The following is an 18921-nucleotide window of genomic DNA, read 5'->3' on the forward strand; positions in this document are numbered from 1 at the left end:
AAGACATAAGTTCAAACGGCCGATGCTGCAGTAACTAACAAATCAGCATACTTTTCATTCAATATTTATGCTGACCAGCCTTTGAACTAGTCATCATGAGAGATGTAACAGATTCAACAGAATTGTATGAAATGGTTAGAAGTTGTTTATTCCAAGCTGAAAACTGCCATGTTTAGCAGCAATGTCTTTTTGCCTGCATTCATTATCTCATAGAGTCTTCCACTAATTCTTGTTTACAAAAAAATTACTCGTTATAACTATTAGGTAGGGCAAATAGTTTTTGCAATAATATTTATACAAGGCATTATATACAGTATAGAAAAAACTTTGTAACCACTAAAATGTACAGGGAATATATATATATATATATATAATAACAGCTAAGGTTTTATAGATTAATTTTTCAATGAGTTAATGTTAGTTGCAATTACTTAGCCTTAATGTTTATAACTGTGACATCCTCAGTTGGCTTATCAGTTTTAGGGTGGGTCTTAACAGCTCCGATCTTGTTAACTATCTCCATTCCTTTGACAACTCTGCCAAAGACTGTGTGCTTGTTATCCAGCCAGGGCTGTCAAAAATATTAGGTGTGAAAAGAACACACTACCTTACCAAACAGAAAAGCGCTACGCCGCCAGACATGTATTCATTGACAGCCACTAAACTAATGATATCACTTTATTGAAGGTAAACCAATAATTCGAGTTAAAAGTTCATCACAGTAAAACTTAATGTTAAGATTTCAGATCAAAAATGGCAAACATATTTTCAATGCCTCGATGACCTAAGTCCTTATTCTGAAAGACTATATAGACTAATTTAAAAAATTAGAGTTGATTTAGCAGGAGCAATTTAAGCCCAACTCAAGAACAATTAATTTTAATACCATAAAACCTCTATTTGAACGCCTACTTCATTTGAACGCCACCTTCTATAGAACGCCAGAGGAGTTGAAAAATTGAGTTACATTTTCTAATTGAACATAACCTCCAATAAACCGTAACTATGGCATTGATTTTGCTTATATGTAATGACAGATTTCCCCACATAACAAAATTATCATAATTTACCGGTGTAGCAATTCCAACATAAAAAGGAGAGATATATCGTATATATTGTAATAGAAGACAGTCGCTATCGCGATCCAAGTAGCCTCAGATACTTAGGTTTTTTTAACCAAACATGTCATGCATTAATCACGCACCATACGCGTAGTAAAGGTTAATTGATTATGCGTATCTAACTCTACGAGAATGAGCACTTGGTAAAATATACAAAGATTTGCGTTCAACTTCGAGAACGTATAAGCTTTGGAAGGTATGTCAAGCAGTTTCCAATCCGAAGATTCACCCCCTTTGAAACGAATGAAATATGACTTGCACTTTAAGCTGGATGTTGTTGCGTACGCTGAGATATACAACAAATCAAAAGCTGCAAAAGACATGAACGTGCCTCGATCGTGTGTTCATGATTGGTCAAAACAAAAATTACAACTCGAGACTCAGCTGAATGCGTCTTCTTCACATACATTCTCATCGAGCAAGCGTCTCCAAGGTGGTGGACGTCCTCTACATGACAAGGATTTCGACGAGAAGCTCATAAACTGGATTCGCCAGCAACGGCATAATAAACACCGTGTCAGCCGTACGATTATCCAGAGACAGGCGCTCAATTTGTCGACAGACCAAAATTTCAAGGCAAGCAATGGTTGGTTGGAAAGATTTTTAATTCGCCACGACCTGATCTCACGTCGCTCAACGACGGCTTGCAAAAAGGAGCCAGCGGAATATGTCGAGAAGATAATTGATTACTTATTGCTTGTCGAGCAGAAGCGTCGAGCTTCCAACTATCCATATATCTATGCTGCAGCCGAAACGACAGTCTATTTAGATTACTCGAGCAGTATAACTGTAAAAAATAAAGGAGACCGAGATGTTCCCGAGAACACTATTGGTCACGACGAGTTAAACGTTACTGTCATGTTGACAGCTCGATCTGACGGATTTAAATGCCGACCATATATTCTGCTTAACGAAAAGCAACCAATTGAGGATATCGCCACAAAGTTCGAGAATACTCTCCATCTGTGCTGGGCCGGCAATTCCTTCTTCAACGACGACCTGACTGTTGATTTTTTACAGAACATCTTAGGTTCTTCTATGTTTGGAAAGCGTCTCCTTGTCTGGGACTCATGTCTATGTCATACTAGCGATGCCACAAAGAAACATTTGAACAGGCTCCAGATAGATACGGCCATTATTCCAGGAGGCTGCGCCAAGTTCATACAGGCCCCCGACGTCTACTGGAACGCTCTATTTAAAAGTAAAGTCCGACATTTCTACGATAATTGGATGGCGCACGGCGACACGACATATACACAGACCGGAAACATGCGAGCGCCATCGATGGAAGTTTATTTGAAGTGGATAGTCGATGCTTGGGACCAATTGCCGAATGATCTAATCATCAAGTCGTTCAAGGGGTGTGGGCTGACCACCGCTCTTGACGGCACGGAGGATCACAAGATCCATTGTTTCAGGTCCGACGGCCCGATAACGGCTGGACCAGAACTTCTCCAACAAGCGCGAGTAAATGCCGGCATTGCCGATAGACATCAAATTATTGAACTACATATACTCGACACTGACACGGAAGATCTTGAAAATGACGAGGACGGCTGCAATAGCGCGTGACTTAATCTGCACCAGCGAATTTTTGATTACTTACCAGTAATCACCTTTTGTAATGTATTTCTTGTATCATATTAGATGTTATCATCGATTAAATTTATCTTCCTAAAATTCTGACCAGTTAGTTTAAAAATTGAGTGCCACCCTCTAATTTAACTCCACTATAAGGAAGGGTATGATCAATTCACCGCTTAAGAACTCTCATAGAAATTGGCAAATTGGACCACAATCTGTTCGCTCTAGCCCACTGCACTGTAACTCTTCCCGAGTATTTACCATTTAAAAGTATACACAAGGAATTAGTGAAAGTCCGTATAAGGTAAGGCTTTGTCATAGAACATGATAGCCATTCGGGAGCCATTCTTGCTAGTGTGACAAGCATGAGTACAGAGAGACATAGGTACACAGTGAAAAAATAGCTATTAGAGCACAACAAAAAATGATTGCAGACTCGGAGGAAAAACTGGCCATAGCAATCTCAATGCTATAACTCCATAGACGCCTAGTTTGTTCCAAAGTTTTTATTAAATTTTTTACAGATGTGTTTCAAATGTATGAGAGAGAATGGTTCAGATGCTGTAAAGATACAACTATGGCATGCGTTGCTGATATTGCACATGTGAATATTACATGTAAAGAATGTTGAACGTTAACATTGTGGCGTGCAACAATATTGTAATAGTGTGGAATGCCACAAGTTTAAACTCCAGGTAAGTGCAACCATGTAATTTATCCTGTTAATTTTGCCGTTCCAAGAAACTCTCCGCTAATAGCAAAGGTAACGAGCTCAACATACTCCTGCCGGCCAACCAATGCAGCAAGTCTTACCGTAGGTGCGAGCGTGATAAAAAACTGGGAGCCATTAGTGTTGGGCCCAGCATTTGCCATACTCAAGGTGTAGGGCCTGTCATGCCTCAAAGTCGGGTGGAACTCGTCTTCAAATTCTCGCCCCCAGATGGAATCTCCGCCTGTTCCATTTCCTGTTTCACAAAATGCGTACAATATAGTTAATGCGTTAAGCAACAGACAGCTAGAAAAAACAAAGCAGCGAATAAGTATCAATCAACAAACCTTCAGGATCACCGGTTTGAATCATAAACCCTTTAATAATTCTATGAAAGACGTGCTGGTTATAGTAACTGTTTCTGCAGTGAACTGTGAAGTTTTCAACTGTCTTTGGGCACCTGCAATACGTTTCAACATGGATAAAAATGAATCTACTTTTAGCATCAAACCTGATCCACTTGATTACCGTAGGCTCTCAAGGCATATCACAACAACAAATAACTTTTGCATAGCAAACAATAACAATTTGGTGATTCAAGTGTGGCTATTAGCAAAATATAGGTACGTGAATAACCAGGGCTAATAGCTCTTTGTTTAAATACTAAACAATTTATCATGTGACCATAACCACTGCAGTTTAAACTGAAAATCAATATATTGCTAGATGACCATTTTTATAGCTATAAGAAGGGGAGAGTATCGGGTCAGCGCATCTACAAACAAGGTCGAGTAGATGGTGAGTACGTTTATGAGCGGAGTAGATGGTGGTGGGTACGGTACATCTATGAACAAAGTCAAATAAATAGTGGTTTGACGCTATGAGCAAAATGGAATAAATGGTGGGTATGTTGATGAGTAGATTAGAGTAAAAGGTAGGTATATCTATGAACAGACCAAAACAGATGGTTGGTACATCTATGAACAGACTAAAGAAAGATGGTTGATACATCTATGAACAGACTAAAGCAGATGGAGGATCCTAATAAAAACACATCGGTAGTGAGCATAGCTGTAAGAATGCCAGGAACATTAAAGACCAACCATACACAAATATGTACACAAGTGCGCAGTACATACTCTTTAGGAAAGAGCTTCAAATGAATGTCTCCCATAGATGTATAGATAACCGCTGTGTTTGCAAGATGAGTAGCAGTAGTCTCCTGTGTCTGTGACACAAGCTCTTCCTTTGTTGGCTTTTCATTGCATATATCTCGGTCCATATCAACACTCCTGGAGAAGAACCCATAGTTCAATAAAAGAACAACCCAAGCGGACAGCCGATATGATGATAGTATTCTAATCATATTTATCTGATAAATGTGATAGCTCTAAATAAATATATAAAAATAACATACAAATATATAAATAAATATAATAAATAAAATAAGTATGACAAATAAAACAAATATATACATGTATATATATAAATACATAACAATATGGTAAATATAAATAATTATTAACATAGCAATATGGTTATATATTAAAAGGTGCAGCTGATAGTACATTCCTAGCTCCTACCTATACTAGCTTCTGGCAAACTGAGCAAACAGCTAGTGAAAGGTGTGACCCGAAGCTAGACGCATTGTTTCTAGAAGTAGGAGCATGCTATTAGCTAATAACTTTGAACATACTTGTAAACATATATTGCTATCATAATACTAACTAGGACTCTGGAAGTCTCGAGGGACATGAGAGGTAATCATGGGTGTCAGTAAAGCACGGAGAATAGCTATACTGTATGCACAATAATTACACATGATTGGTGCAGGTGGTAGCGCACCGGGTGGTAGCGCACCGGGTGGTAGCGCACCGGGTGGTAGCGCACCTGGTGGTAGCGCACCGAGTGGTAGCGCACCGGGTGGTAGCGCACCGGGTGGCTATGAACTCATACATTCAGCAGATGCACCGTTGTGAAGCCAAGCGTGCTACCACTAAGCCACACAGCCAGCTTGCCATAGCTTGGAATAATTGTACATGTAATCATTACGCTCCTGATTTCTCACGCAATCATGATCTTCAAGCATGCTAGCACTATTCCATAGTTTGGCAAAGTGGCCAGGTGGCATAGTGGTTAGTGCGCCTCTCTGTAAAACCAGTGTTTCTGAGTTCAATTCCAGTGCGATGTGTTTTTTTCTGCTCGTATTTTCATCGCTATAATTGAACATATGACAAACAAGCACTTAGATTTAAGACAAATATTTGTATTGACTGACATTATTAGCAGACGCATTCTGTTAGTAAGTAAATTTCCTTGTAAACTAGTTAATGGAAATTTAATTACACTCTCCAAGGCCTCGGTGTATGCAATGAGCGAAGATGGAGGCTGACTGCTGCCTATGCAAGCAGTGTTTCTCCAATATCACTCTCTTCCTTCGAGTACAATTACGTGACCAATTAGACAATTACGTGACAAACTACAAACAGGACTTGAATAAAGATTTTTATGGCAGACTCTTCAGCAGCAGTTTGTTTTTGGAGAAGTCAGAGAATATGACTTGAAGCAAAACACTTCCATCTACATACCCAGTATCCAGAGCATCCCGACGACTAAATATATAAAAACGATTCTTTTTATAGCCAGTGCAAAAGAGCATCGGGTCATTTTGGTCAGAGTTGAGTATTGGGTTGTCCGATGCTTGCATTTCCACCGAGGAGCCAGGTTGCTTAGTGACCGTTCCTGTATGAAGCGAAGAGATACATACTAACTAAAGCTAAATGTGCAATTTACTAGCCAATAAACAATGTGCAGCGATATAACAACCAAATGTCTTAAAATGAATCATTTTGTAAACAAGATTGATGTGAAGGAAATTGCATGCTAGTTAAGTGAGGTGACACGAGGCAGTTTGAAGTCTCTCTCAACTGGCACGATGAAAAACTTAACGAAGTGCCACGCTGCCCCAAACATGAGAATAAATAAAGCATATGCTATAATCTATTTATATGTTTTGCATGTTGGTGCCTATGCCAGTTGACAAGCAATCTCATGGGAACGTTTAGTTTAAAATATAGCAGAAATAGATTTGCAGTCACAATGCTAGAGTCCCTCTCATTTATATGTCAGGAGTAATAACAATAAAATGCTTGCAAGTACATTGCTAGCAAAGTCTAGTATTTAGTATGTATGAAAAACCTAGTTAATCAAACCTATATATATATATATCTCAAAGTTTGTCGTCTGTCTGCCGTTTTTTGTTTGGATATTTGTCTGTCCGGCTATAGCTATTAAAATTTTGGAATTAAAATCTCCATCCTGCTGGATTGGACTCACGATTATTGCAACTGCAGGTTTTCAATCCAATGGTCTAACCACAAGACTATGAAAGCTCTTACAATTCACAGCCCTTACTATATACTTTATACACCATTGTTCCGATTTTAAAAACTCTATGAAACATGATAGAGTTTCATAGAGTTTTTTGCGCCCTTGCCGTACTAAGGATCATTTGTTTTCTCGCAAAACAATGTCAGCAATAATTCCTTTCGAAATTAAAATTTGACGATTGTATCTCAGTTCAGCGTCATCTCTTATGGTAAAGACAGGTTCGCAAACAGATAAGTTATAAAAGTTTTGGTTAAAAGTTCACTAAAACTTCTTTCAAGTATGTTTTTAGTAAGCTAAATTCATATGCCGTAAACCGGGGTTACTTTAGCCAGCCGGGGTTACTTTGGCCATTTGCAAAAAAATATAACAGATTTTTCTGAGGAATTTATTATAATTTTTAAGCATATTTTAATTATATGTATGTGTTAAGTGTATATTTGTGTACATTATTCATAAAATAAAACTTGGTTACTCATTCACTGCATTCCTGAAATCAGCCATATTGGAACTTCCTGTTTGAGCACATGGGTTTCATGCTCTGGAAACTTTTATCTACTTTCAGACTTTAGAGAGGTTCAGACCATTTCTTTTAGTACATAAGGATACTTTGGTATGTTTTCAGAGATATTATTGCAAACAATAGCTTTAAACATATATATTTTTGTTAAAAAAAAAAATTGGTATTTATTATATCCAGTTTGTGTGTCAAATGGGGTTACTTTGGCCACGGCCAAAGTAACCCCATCGGTACTTGCCCAACATATCATTGCCATTACATGATATATTTAACTAACATACGACTAGTGTATGTTTGATCAAACAAGTAATATTTGGGCAATATATATTACAGAAACAAACATGCCAAGAAGATATCAGAGAAACCCATCGTCCAGAAAATACGGGAACTCAGAGGAGAACATTGAAGCGGGGTTAAGAGATTTTGCAGCTGGAAAATCCCAACGCGATGTTGCCAAGAAATATAATATTTGTAGAGGAACGCTGCAAAACAAAGCAGCAGGGAAACATAAGTTGAAGCCAGGGCGCCAAGTTGTATTGACACCAGTAGAAGAGACGACAATTGTGGACCATGTTGAGAAGATTGCTCAATGGGGATTTCCATTGGATAAAACAGGTTGGCTTTGCAGGCCCTCTCCATATCACTACTTATCAAACTTGTTTGCTTTACACACATTGTAGACCTAGCAGAAATTATATCCTAATCCCTCACTATTCTATACCTTTAAATATTATATTGCATTCTGTTACAGACCTCCAGATGCTAGTAAAAACTTATCTGGATAAGTGTGGCAGGATTGTTAATAGGTTCACCAATAACTATCCCGGGGATGAATGGTGTCTCAGTTTTATGTCCCGACACAAAAATCGATTGTCTCACAGATTATGCCAGAACATCTCACCAAAGCGTGCAGGGGTTAATCCTGATAGTGTGAAGGAATATTTCAAAAATCTTGAAGAAACGCTCAAGGATATTCCTCTAGGAAATATTGTTAATTACAACGAAACGAATCTAACAGACGACCCGGGCTGCAGCAATGCAGAGCCTTCAAATAAATCAACGTTGCAAAAGCGCAAGAAACGACAGAGAGAACCCTCTTCCAGTGAGAGCGACTCGGAGCCCCAGTCGGCCACGGACTTAACAGATTCTGACGAGTGCGATGATGTAAATGTTTCGGATGAAGAGGTCGACCTGAGCGACCCGAAGGAAGGAGATTTTCTTCTTATCACCTATAAGTTAAAAAAGTCAACTAAGAATTATGTGGGAAAAGTTGAAGAAGTAAAAGATGACTGTTATAGCATGATGTACTTGCGAAAATGTCCATCGTCTGCTAGGAGATTTACTTTCCCACCCACAGCTGATGTGGACACCATCACAAACGAGCAGATTTTGCTGAAGCTTGACATTTAGTGGAATGTTTATTCAGTGATGGTAGGCCTACTTGGGCATCAAAGTACCTTCTTGACATTTGATATAGACTAGCTTGAATTTTTTTCCTATATGTGCATAATATGTCTCATTGTAATCTTTTTCCATATTTGTGAACTATATTGTTTTTTTAAAACTTTGTAGATGGTCAATGTAACCCCTCGGTACCACTTACTTTAGCCACTAATGAAAATTAATAATTCGGCCAAAGTAACCCCGCAAGCCGGGTTACTTTGGCCACCTGTTCCCAAATAAAAAATAAGGACATCTAGTAACTTCTTGAGACTTTTAATGAGTGTACTACGTTCATACATTGCTAGGCTTCATTTAGCAACCAAAAAGCGCAACGTGCAGCTTCATACTTTTGATGGAATACCAAAAATAGGTCCGAAATGGATCAAAGTAACCCCGGTTTACGGTGAGTTAGATTCAGCGTTTATGTTTCACATTGTCTTAAAAGTAAGAACTCTGCACGTAGTAAATTGTAATGTTACATTCTCTGGCAGATCATAACCACTAAATACACTAAAGTTATCGTAGGTAACCACAGTTACTAAGATTAACATATTGTTTTGTTACTCAATATTAATGATGACGATTTTGATGATTTTACTAGGAGGTGTTTGCATTGGATAATTACTATGGGTTTCTATACCACTCTATACGATAATTTCGCTTTATGATGCCAACACTGAAACGAACTAAAATAATATAATCGTATACAAAATAATTTTTCATTGTAATCATAGAAAAACAGACTATATTTAGCAATTTTTTGCTAATTATTTCACATTTACATTTAAACACCTTTAGTTTTATTTTTCCTCTTAATTTATTTCAACGAAACACTTCTTTCATGATATGAAATTTAAAAGTTACAGTTGTGTGAAAAATTTTGAAAACCTTTACAGTTGTTTTATTTTGTCTTTCAATTCATTGGAACTGCACAAAAACACTTTTTCCATGATATGAAGTTTAAAAGTTCGAATGGTAAATGTCATATATGTTAAATACAAATAAATTTTCTGTCCAAAGACATTTTTATTAGTCAGGCAATGCCGGGCATTCAGCTAGTATGGTAATAATTTCAAACTATTCACTTAGGTTTTTACTATGTTCTGCTATGCCATCATCAGCAAAAAAGAAAACTTGTAGAGCTTCTTTATGTTTTATTAAAGTTATTCACAATTTTATATCTGTGGACATTTATAACAAAGAGCACCTTTTGTTAGAGGAAATCAGGTATATTTTGTGTTGTTTTTATATTTTCTATTCACAATGTTTTTCTTGATTAAAATGAGTGAACCAAGACACTAATGCATAGAGAAATGATCTCAAAAGTGTAGCGTAGTAAGGATGAATAGCTCAGGGTCAAACAGAGGTTATTTGACTTGCTCACAGGATTAATAATTTATAAGAACTACAGTGTGCTCTATGTTCTCAATGATGAGCCCATACGGAAATCATGCGTTGGTTTTATATTGATCAAATAATATTAGTGATTAGATGCAACATGCTTAGCCTGTGCACCAGCTATATGTAACACACTAACTTGTAATAAATGTACTTAACGCTTGACTTGTCCGTATAATTACGATGAGTAAAGCTACTTACCTTGTAGTAAGACTAGATGTAGAAATCGAATATTTTCCGTTTTTCCGAGGACAAGAGAGACTTTATTGGTGTGAAGGTTAACCACTAGAACAAATGGAATAGAAAGCACCAATGCAGTCACACTGCCTTCTCTAAGTCTATCAAATGGCTACAATTTATACTAGACTTACTGAAGATAAGTGAAGAATCATCCTCAAGACAGCTGATTATGAAGACAACTAAGCTATAATTAATATAAAACGAACTAGATATAAATATTTTATAAAACAAACCAATTGCTGCTTTGTTTTGCCACATCTCATTTTTTACTTTTTGGTTGTGAAAATTGGCACCAAGGCATATGCTGCCACTACCCTATGTAGTAGTGACTGCTAGAAATAGAAAAGTAAAACCAGTAAGCCTTAGGACTACCCTTATCATTGCATCTACTGACCAGCTCACAACCAGGATCTGACCTTTGATGCCGAGCAAGGTGGCGTATAGAAGGAAGTAGCCGCTATCATCCCAAACCAAATTACAGTAACTCATCTTGTCCGATTTGGCCAGTTCTCTCTCAAGAGCAAGTCGCCTTCCAAACTCCATGACTGGTACTTGTGGAGTCGTCTACACAACACCAAAATAGTGCCTATCAATTTTACCTGGCTAGTGTTGCATATACGTACATAAACTTTTGTTGATTATATAGCAAGTGAACTAGAACACAGCATGAGCAAGGTCAGCTATATTGTCAGTAGGCCTACAGATGTGTACAACTAGACTGAATACCGCTGTACAAGTGGGTGATAAGTAACCATGTATTCCACACTCATGGAGATAGTGTAGGCAAGAGCAAATTAAATACTGTATTAAATACTGTATTAAATATTGTATTAAACATTGCATTAAACATTGTATGCTAGATTGCATTCCGTATAAGTACCTTGTATGCTAGGTTATATTATGTGTAAGTACACTGTATGCTAGGTTATATTATGTGTGCGTACACTGTATGCTAGGTTATATTATAAAGTAAGTACACTGTATACTATATTATATTATATTACATGTAAGTACACTGTATGCTATATTATATTGAATGTAAGTATGCTGTATGCTAGGCTATATTAAATGTAAGTATGCTGTATGCTAAGCTATATTATGTGTAAGTACACTGTATGCTAGGTTATATTATAAAGTAAGTACACTGTATGCTATATTATATTACATGTAAGTACACTGTATGCTATATTATATCAAATGTAAGTATGCTGTATGCTAGGCTATATTACGTGTAAGTACACTGTATGCTATGTCATATTACGAGTGGATTCGGCTACATATAGTTAAGTGAACAAATGAGTTGAAAAGATTCACGGTCATAGTAGCTGGAGGCCAATGTGTAAATGAAGCACATAGCCTGGGGCCCACCTGTTGGAGTTCTGTGTACTGCTGCAATGACTCATCTATAACCTTTACAATTTTCCCACTTAAGAAGTTAAACAGCCGAACCTGAAATAGATATAGAAGTTATGAGACTCAGTCTTGATCACCCTTCCAAAACATAGAAAACTATGCTACTTGAAGCTTACAAACTTTAGTCTAAATGCGTCATCACCTTCCGATCAGACGAAAGTACAGCCATTTTTTTCCCATTAGGGGAGAAAGACATGTCCAAGACTTCGTCCTTGTTCTGTAACAGAGACAACAAAGCGGTGAACTAGACAAGCGCTACTACTCCATAACACCTTAGTTATGCTTTTGTGAGAGCAGAAAACTGCAAGTTAGTAATGCACACAAATAGTCTAGGTTAATTGAGCTTCCAGATATCAGATACAACGACTCATCCTGTCCATAAGACTAGATAGTAAAAGCATGTTTTATCATGTCAGTCATCATTTCTGGTCGAACCTGACGTGAGAACCGATACTAACATATTTTGAAAAGTTTTGCACTCTTAAAGTGTTAGTGTCTACTTACTGTCATATAAGTAAGAAGATCAGTGTCCATTATGGAGTCAAAAGAGAGAGACTTTGGCATCTTATAATCTTGCTTAGGACCTGCCCAGAGCATGACTTGTCCACCCACATCAACTGACACTGCAGCGTCATACCGTCCATTGTACTGCAACATAAACACATTCGTGGCTGAGAGACGCGCAGTAGTAATTTTGACACAAAAAGACAGGAGTATCTTATATCTTATATTTATTACTACTGTAAAGCTAACAGACTTTTAAAAAGGGTTGTTGACAAATTTTGATTTTTACACATACTGTTTAAAAGTATTGTGTATTAAAAATGCAGCCAGAATAACTAGTTAGAAGCTTGCTAGAATCTTGGTAAGAAGATGGCTAAAGTTGTTAGGTTGCCATTATTGCCACGAGCAGACAAATCCAACTTAGCCACATATAGTCAAAAGTATTGTCCACCTTAGATTAAGTTGATGATATCGTAAAATGCAATAGCTTCAGGTACAAGGGTATAAAATGTTAGATAGACAGCAACACAAGGTTACAACCTGAAGGCATATTTAAAAGGGTTACTAAAATTCAATATAAAAAATCTGACTAAAATAAAAAGAATTTAGAGAGTTTTGTTACGGATAATAGATCTTTGTAAAATATAAAACAATTGTCTTGAGGTGCGGGTTAGTGATTCCCTTAGTTCATTATCCGCATTCAATCTCAATAACAACAGAGAGCCACAGTATAAAATCATAACCAGCTACTCACCCTAATCAGCGACACGGGAGAGAAATGCATCCTATCTAGGACATGTGTGGGGTCAGATAAGCTGCGACAGTCATAGACGTAGATTTTAGGACTCGACTGCTCTGACCTAAATGAGAGTAACAAGCCATAAAAAGAAAATAATGTCTTTTCTCCGGAGTAAAATACACCCGAGTGGCTTTATGACAAGTTCAATGTCATGAATATGAAGAATACTCACACTGCAACAGCCTCTATAGCATCTCCAGGACTGAACAGCCAGCAAGCAGAATGTGGAGTAAAACCTAACCGCAGCATATTGATCATGTCTACAAATGAAACAGTTAGCATAATTAATAGCGATACAATCAGATGCCAGGTTGAGCCCAGATATTACACACTTAGACACACACACAAACATAGATGTATGCCTATGCTTGGTTTAGGGAGCAAATGCTGATTACCTCTATTAAAAATCAATAACTTTCACTAGTTTGTTATAAAAATGTGCTAGCTATAGTTAGTGCAGTTAATTCACATATTTATGGTGCTGCGATGTAACTACAAGTGATAGTAAAACAGGTATGTAAGAGCAGACAAATCTTAATACGAGCAATTATGTAAGCAAATTATGGTGGATGTTCTTTTAGTTGTAATGAAATGACAGGAGAGGATAAGTCAAGTAATTTCCATTATTTTTTGCAACTGTCATAAAGAGTGCTGACAGGCACTGATAGTTAACAAGCAAAGTCCTTGAGGATCCTTCAATATATAAAAAGCTGGCCCAAATATATCACACATGCCAGGTTAGATGATCTGCTCTTCTGGAAAAATGCTGCCACCATACCATGAGCATTAGCTAATCTAAACAAATAAAACAATACAAAAAATCAAAAAGCTCTGAATGGCCATGCACAAGGTCAACCAATAGCATTCCCTAAATCAGTCGAATTTGCAAAAAAAAACAAACAAAAAATTAATTTGGCAAAAATGACTAGAAAATTAAGATTAAAATTAAGAAAATTAAGCAGCTGAAATTGGCATAAGAGATATGAACACAACACCAGATGGCAACATATGCTGACGTAATATAAAATATACAGAAAGAACTAAGACCCCCCAAGCTGATGTATCTTGAGTAATGAACTGTAAAGAGTTAATGAGAGTAGTGAGAAGACTGACAAGGTCAAAGAGTAAGAAGGAAGACCTTCTTACATCAACTGCAAAAGATGGAAACAACCTAGCTTTAACTAGGGTGCCAACTAGAATAGACGCTATTCTCACCAAAGTTAGTAACATCAAAAACTTTGAGTGTTTTATCTTCGGAGACAGTACAGCACAGCTCACCGCCAGCACTACCTATCATGTCCACGATTCTTTCTGCAACAGATTCGACCAATCAAGTAGCAAGATTCAAGCCCAGCATAGACATTTTAGCAAATGAACGATGAAAAGAAATGAAATGAAGTGAGGCGAAAACCAACCGAGATGTGCTCTAAAAAGTTTCACAAATACAAGTCCCTCATCACTTGTCTTTTTCCAGAACTTGACGCAGCCCTCAGCACTGGCTGTGATTAAAAAATTTGACCTGCAACAAATGCAACAACAGTTGGGCTAAACTGTACAAAACAAATGTCAAGACTTTCCGCTATAGACTTGATAAAGGTGATTCTATACCCAGCAATCAAGTAAATGGTACTTAATATTGATATGCAAGCCGTGAGTGAAATCACAATTTTATAGCTGTAGATATTTTGTAACAAAGAGCACCTTCTGTTAAAGGCAATCAGGTATATATATATTGTCTTGTTTTTAGATTTTTTATTTACAAAATTTGTCTCAGTTAAAGAGAGTGAACCAAGCCCTAGTAGACACTAACAAATAGAGCGACGATCTTAGAAGCGCAGCATCTAGACCCTGATGTGAGTCAGGGTCAAACAGAGGTTATTTGACTTGCTGACAGAATTAATAAACTATAAGAACCCCACTTTGGTGACTGCTGTCAATCATGAGTCCATGCAATATATCAATTGTTTGTACATTTTTTAAAATTTAAACTTTACCATACCAGCTGCTCACTCAATCATGGCATTTTCTATTTTTCTTTATTTTACACAATATTTGCAACTTCAAAGAGTTTTTAAAGAATTTATCCAAAGATATTTGTTCATGCTTTTTTATTGTTTGCTTTTTAATGCTAAAAAAAGCATCACCTCATTCCTTTTTCATCCCTATTAGAACTCACAGCGGTTAAAAACTTACTCAGGAGTTTTGAACTATAAAAAAATGAAGATGTGAAGCACTGTTTAACATTATTCGAACAATGTAGAACCTAAATATTCGACAGATAAAGTGTGTACAGTACGTATGAACTGATTTACAAAACTGCAATGTTTTGTGAAACTTTGCACTTCGTATATTGAATATTGTTTCACACGAGAGTCGACACGAGAGTCTGCTCAAAATGTACATTCGGTTTTCAAAACTTCGATATGTTGAGGTGACAATAAAGCCAAGGTATAACAATATATCAAGAGCTGATAAATCTCCAGTTTTACTACAATTTACACACATACTGTAGCAAGGTCTCAACTGGAAGTAAATGTATATACATAGTAAAGGTCTTACAGACAAGATGATTTTTTTGTGACCATACCAGCTTACGTATGACTAAGTAACACGAACTGAAAGTACCTTGTTCCGATACAATGAGTGATGACATCTCGGTGCATGAAACTCTTCTCATAAGTGCTAGACGAAGGCAGCTTGTTCAAGTAGACATGTTCATAGGCCAGTACTGCAAAGTATAACAAACTATTTTTAGTGTCTGCAATAGAAACAAGCACTTTTGACCAAGGGAGTGTATATACCAGACAGGTTTCAGTAGTTTTCTTCCAAACGCAAAATTATTCACCTTTATTTGCCTTAGCCGGAGCTTCTGGTTTTGGAGGCATAGGTCCAACTTGAACCTCTTCAGAATCGTCTTCAGGTGCATCCTTTCGTTTCCGCGATTCCTCCATTATCTGATACACAAAAAGGTTCAATGTTTGAGAAAAACAGGATATTAACCTATCAAAAACAGCTAGTTATTTAAATGCGCTAAATAAAAAGTTGAAGGCGATCATTTGATCAAGCTGCAACTACATTGTCGCATGGCCACCTACCTATAAAATTCTGGTTACTTGTGTATGTGTAGAATTACATTGTTTAATTAGCAGTCTATAAGCAGAATCTTGTGTTTTATGCAGACAATTACAAAAAATTTCAAGATGTTTTTCACCCAGTTTTAAAGGAACAGTTATTTTGGTTTATAAATTTAAGTATACAATAAAGAAATATATACTGAATCGTTCTTTTAATTGATAAAACTGAATTGCAATGTTTAAGGAAAATAAGAAAGCGTGATAAGTAGCTAAAATGATGTTGATATTTGGTGATAGCCTACATCACAGACTTTTATATCTAGCTAATATCATTACAGCGATGACTGGTGAATCCAAGTTGAAAAAATTTGTATGTCACCAAAACTTAAGAAAGTTTGCATGAGTGAGAGGCATTTGATCATGAGCGGACGTCAAAGCAAGTAAGCATGATCATGCATATATGTACTTGCAGTTTCCTTTACTATCCAAAAGATAAAACACAACAAAATTGGATCATTAGTCGGCCACAAAGAAACCACAATAATATGCTGCAATTGGTTTCATGCAAAGCATTGAATGTAGCTGCATTTAGTCAATATCGTGACTGAGAGTAGCAATACAGAAAGCTGGTTTCAGTGAATGCTTTCAGGCTGCAGCTAGCGGTCTAAAAGACAATGAGTATACAGCTGAGCCCATTTTGTCCCATACAAAAGCAATAAATACGATACCACAACAACTAGCCTCTACTGTATTTCTGTTTCTATTTTAGCAGAAACAAACGATTGAATTTAAATTAAATCTATTTTACTTCTGCTCCATGTAGATAGCATAAAGGTCACGATTTCTATTGTACACGAAAATCCATTAAAAGATGAATACATGTTATGTTTTAATTAAATACAAAATAATTAGTGCTAGAAATAATTATTTTTCAAGTTAACCAAATGTAAATTACCAAAAGCAAGCTTTTTCTACGATACCAACCCACGGACGACGGTTTAGGGACACTGTTCCAATGTTGCCAACAAAAACGCGTTACTGTAATCAGCAGCTAAATTGATTTAAATTTACAATAACTATGTATATCTTCATTTTATCAAATAAAAAATTATTTTGTTTCTGTTCGCGTTTAACAGCAAGCAAAGGGTAATATTACTCTATTTGGGTAATAAGCCTATATCCCTGTATTTCCATGTACAGTATATATATCCCTGCATACACTCCTAATATGCCTATTTAGGCATATACATATACAGTGGTTCGCTGCTGACTAGCCAATGCGTAGGCCAGGAAAAGGTGTTAACTGTGTTCGCTGTATCAATGTAAGTTTAATCGCTACAATTGATAAGTATTCAGATGCGTCGGAAAATTGACTTGGCCATAGTTATCAATTCGGCCTGTTTGTCCTGATGTCAACAAGTCCACAAATAAATTGGACATGAGAGCTATGGTTGGTTAAAGCAACATACTTGTAGTACTTTAAAACTTAATATTATGTATCAAAAAGAACTTAGGTTGCATAGGTTGTACAAGCACACTGCACAAATAGCTAATGGGAATTGTTAAACAAATTACAATGAAAAATTGTAAGACACAACATTTACTTCTCTTACAATTATTCATGGCAGGCATTAGACTGGTACACTAGCTGTAATAAATGGACAGAAAAGCTTTGCCGTTTGTCACAAGTTTATTTTAAGCAGCCAAACCTTTTTTGTAACTTTCAATGCTTTCTCTGGCAACATAACTGGGATTGATGCATGCTTTTAGAGCATTAGTCCACCATAAGTTGCTAGCTTACATGAGAAAATACTTTATCATAAGTCTTTACACAATACATTATACAAGCAATAAGAGCTAATTCCCATGACACCAACAGCTAACAGACATGGAAAACAATAGCTTAAGGTAAATCTGTTCTAATGCTTGCTGCCAGATTGCCCAGGCAACTTTCAATAGTAGTCACCATGCTTTTCAAGCGTAGCTGCAATTGTTAAAATGTGATATACTGCTATTGGCCTGTGCAGATTTGCTTCAAAATAAAATTGCAGTAGGTAAAACTTTATACATGAAGCTATTGTAGACCTCTGTTTCTTGATAGAACTACGCTAGATGTTATGGGGTATGTAAGTAGATGGATATTAAAATTTATAGAATAAACTTTAGGCGTTTAGCGACTGCTTGAAAAACCATTTGGCTTGCTAGTAAAAACCGACATAGCCAGCTATATGGGACATTTTCAATGTTTATCTCATTCATGCAAGCCATGATAAGCTGACAGCTTTAGATGTAATACACATATTATGGGAGCAGGTAATTGCAATCATAGCTATAAATGGTCTATCGAAATTTCTAATTTTAACTTACAAATTTTAGTTAGAGAAGAGATTTTATTCGTCGTGAGAATCTCATCAGGTAAGATAGTTGTATTCTGTCTCTTGCATTCATTTTATATGGGTAACTGACTACTGAGGGTTTATGACTTATTAGTTTCAACTGTTGAAGGAGCTGTAATGCCGGTTGACAAGCTCAGCAAGTATGACCAGAAATGTGCAGAAGAACTGCGGCAATTCGCAAATTTAATAGATATCATTGTCAATGTGCGGGAGTCGCATGAAGTTAACTGGACAAACAGACTTCAGTCATTGTTGGTAAGGAAAAGTCTAAAAATGTTTCTTATCTGACAATTTATTGTAGTAGTCAGCTTTTGGGAGCAGGGTTTATTTAAA

The 18921-nt window shown here is 36.7% G+C and overlaps 1 protein-coding gene across 1 annotated transcript; it reads right to left on the bottom strand.

Annotated features, from left to right (window-relative positions):
- Window positions 1-17467, bottom strand: LOC137393689 (peptidylprolyl isomerase domain and WD repeat-containing protein 1-like). Its single transcript, XM_068080332.1, has 17 exons — window positions 17349-17467; window positions 15964-16072; window positions 15744-15846; window positions 14534-14637; window positions 14334-14429; window positions 13291-13378; window positions 13074-13179; window positions 12320-12463; window positions 11958-12032; window positions 11771-11851; window positions 10819-10966; window positions 10364-10447; window positions 6003-6156; window positions 4554-4706; window positions 3762-3874; window positions 3519-3670; window positions 1-571 (listed from the first exon to the last, which is right to left on the bottom strand). Exons 2-17 carry the CDS (start codon window positions 16067-16069, stop codon window positions 428-430), a joined length of 1851 nt encoding a protein of 616 aa, XP_067936433.1. The 5' UTR covers window positions 16070-16072; window positions 17349-17467; the 3' UTR covers window positions 1-427.
- Between the last annotated feature and the right edge of the window lie 1454 nt (window positions 17468-18921).

This window comes from Watersipora subatra, chromosome 4 (genome assembly GCF_963576615.1).
Source record: "Watersipora subatra chromosome 4, tzWatSuba1.1, whole genome shotgun sequence".
Taxonomy (NCBI): Eukaryota; Metazoa; Bryozoa; class Gymnolaemata; order Cheilostomatida; family Watersiporidae; genus Watersipora; species Watersipora subatra.

Coding starts and splice junctions, on each gene's coding strand:
- LOC137393689 (XM_068080332.1), bottom strand. CDS start 16,069: ATGGAGGAATCGCGGAAACGAAAGGATGCACCTGAAGACGATTCTGAA. Junction 13,180..13,290: donor GCTATAGAGGCTGTTGCAGT/GTGAGTATTCTT, acceptor ACTCTCATTTAG/GTCAGAGCAGTCGAGTCCTA. Junction 3,875..4,553: donor TTGAAGCTCTTTCCTAAAGA/GTATGTACTGCG, acceptor AACGTATTGCAG/GTGCCCAAAGACAGTTGAAA.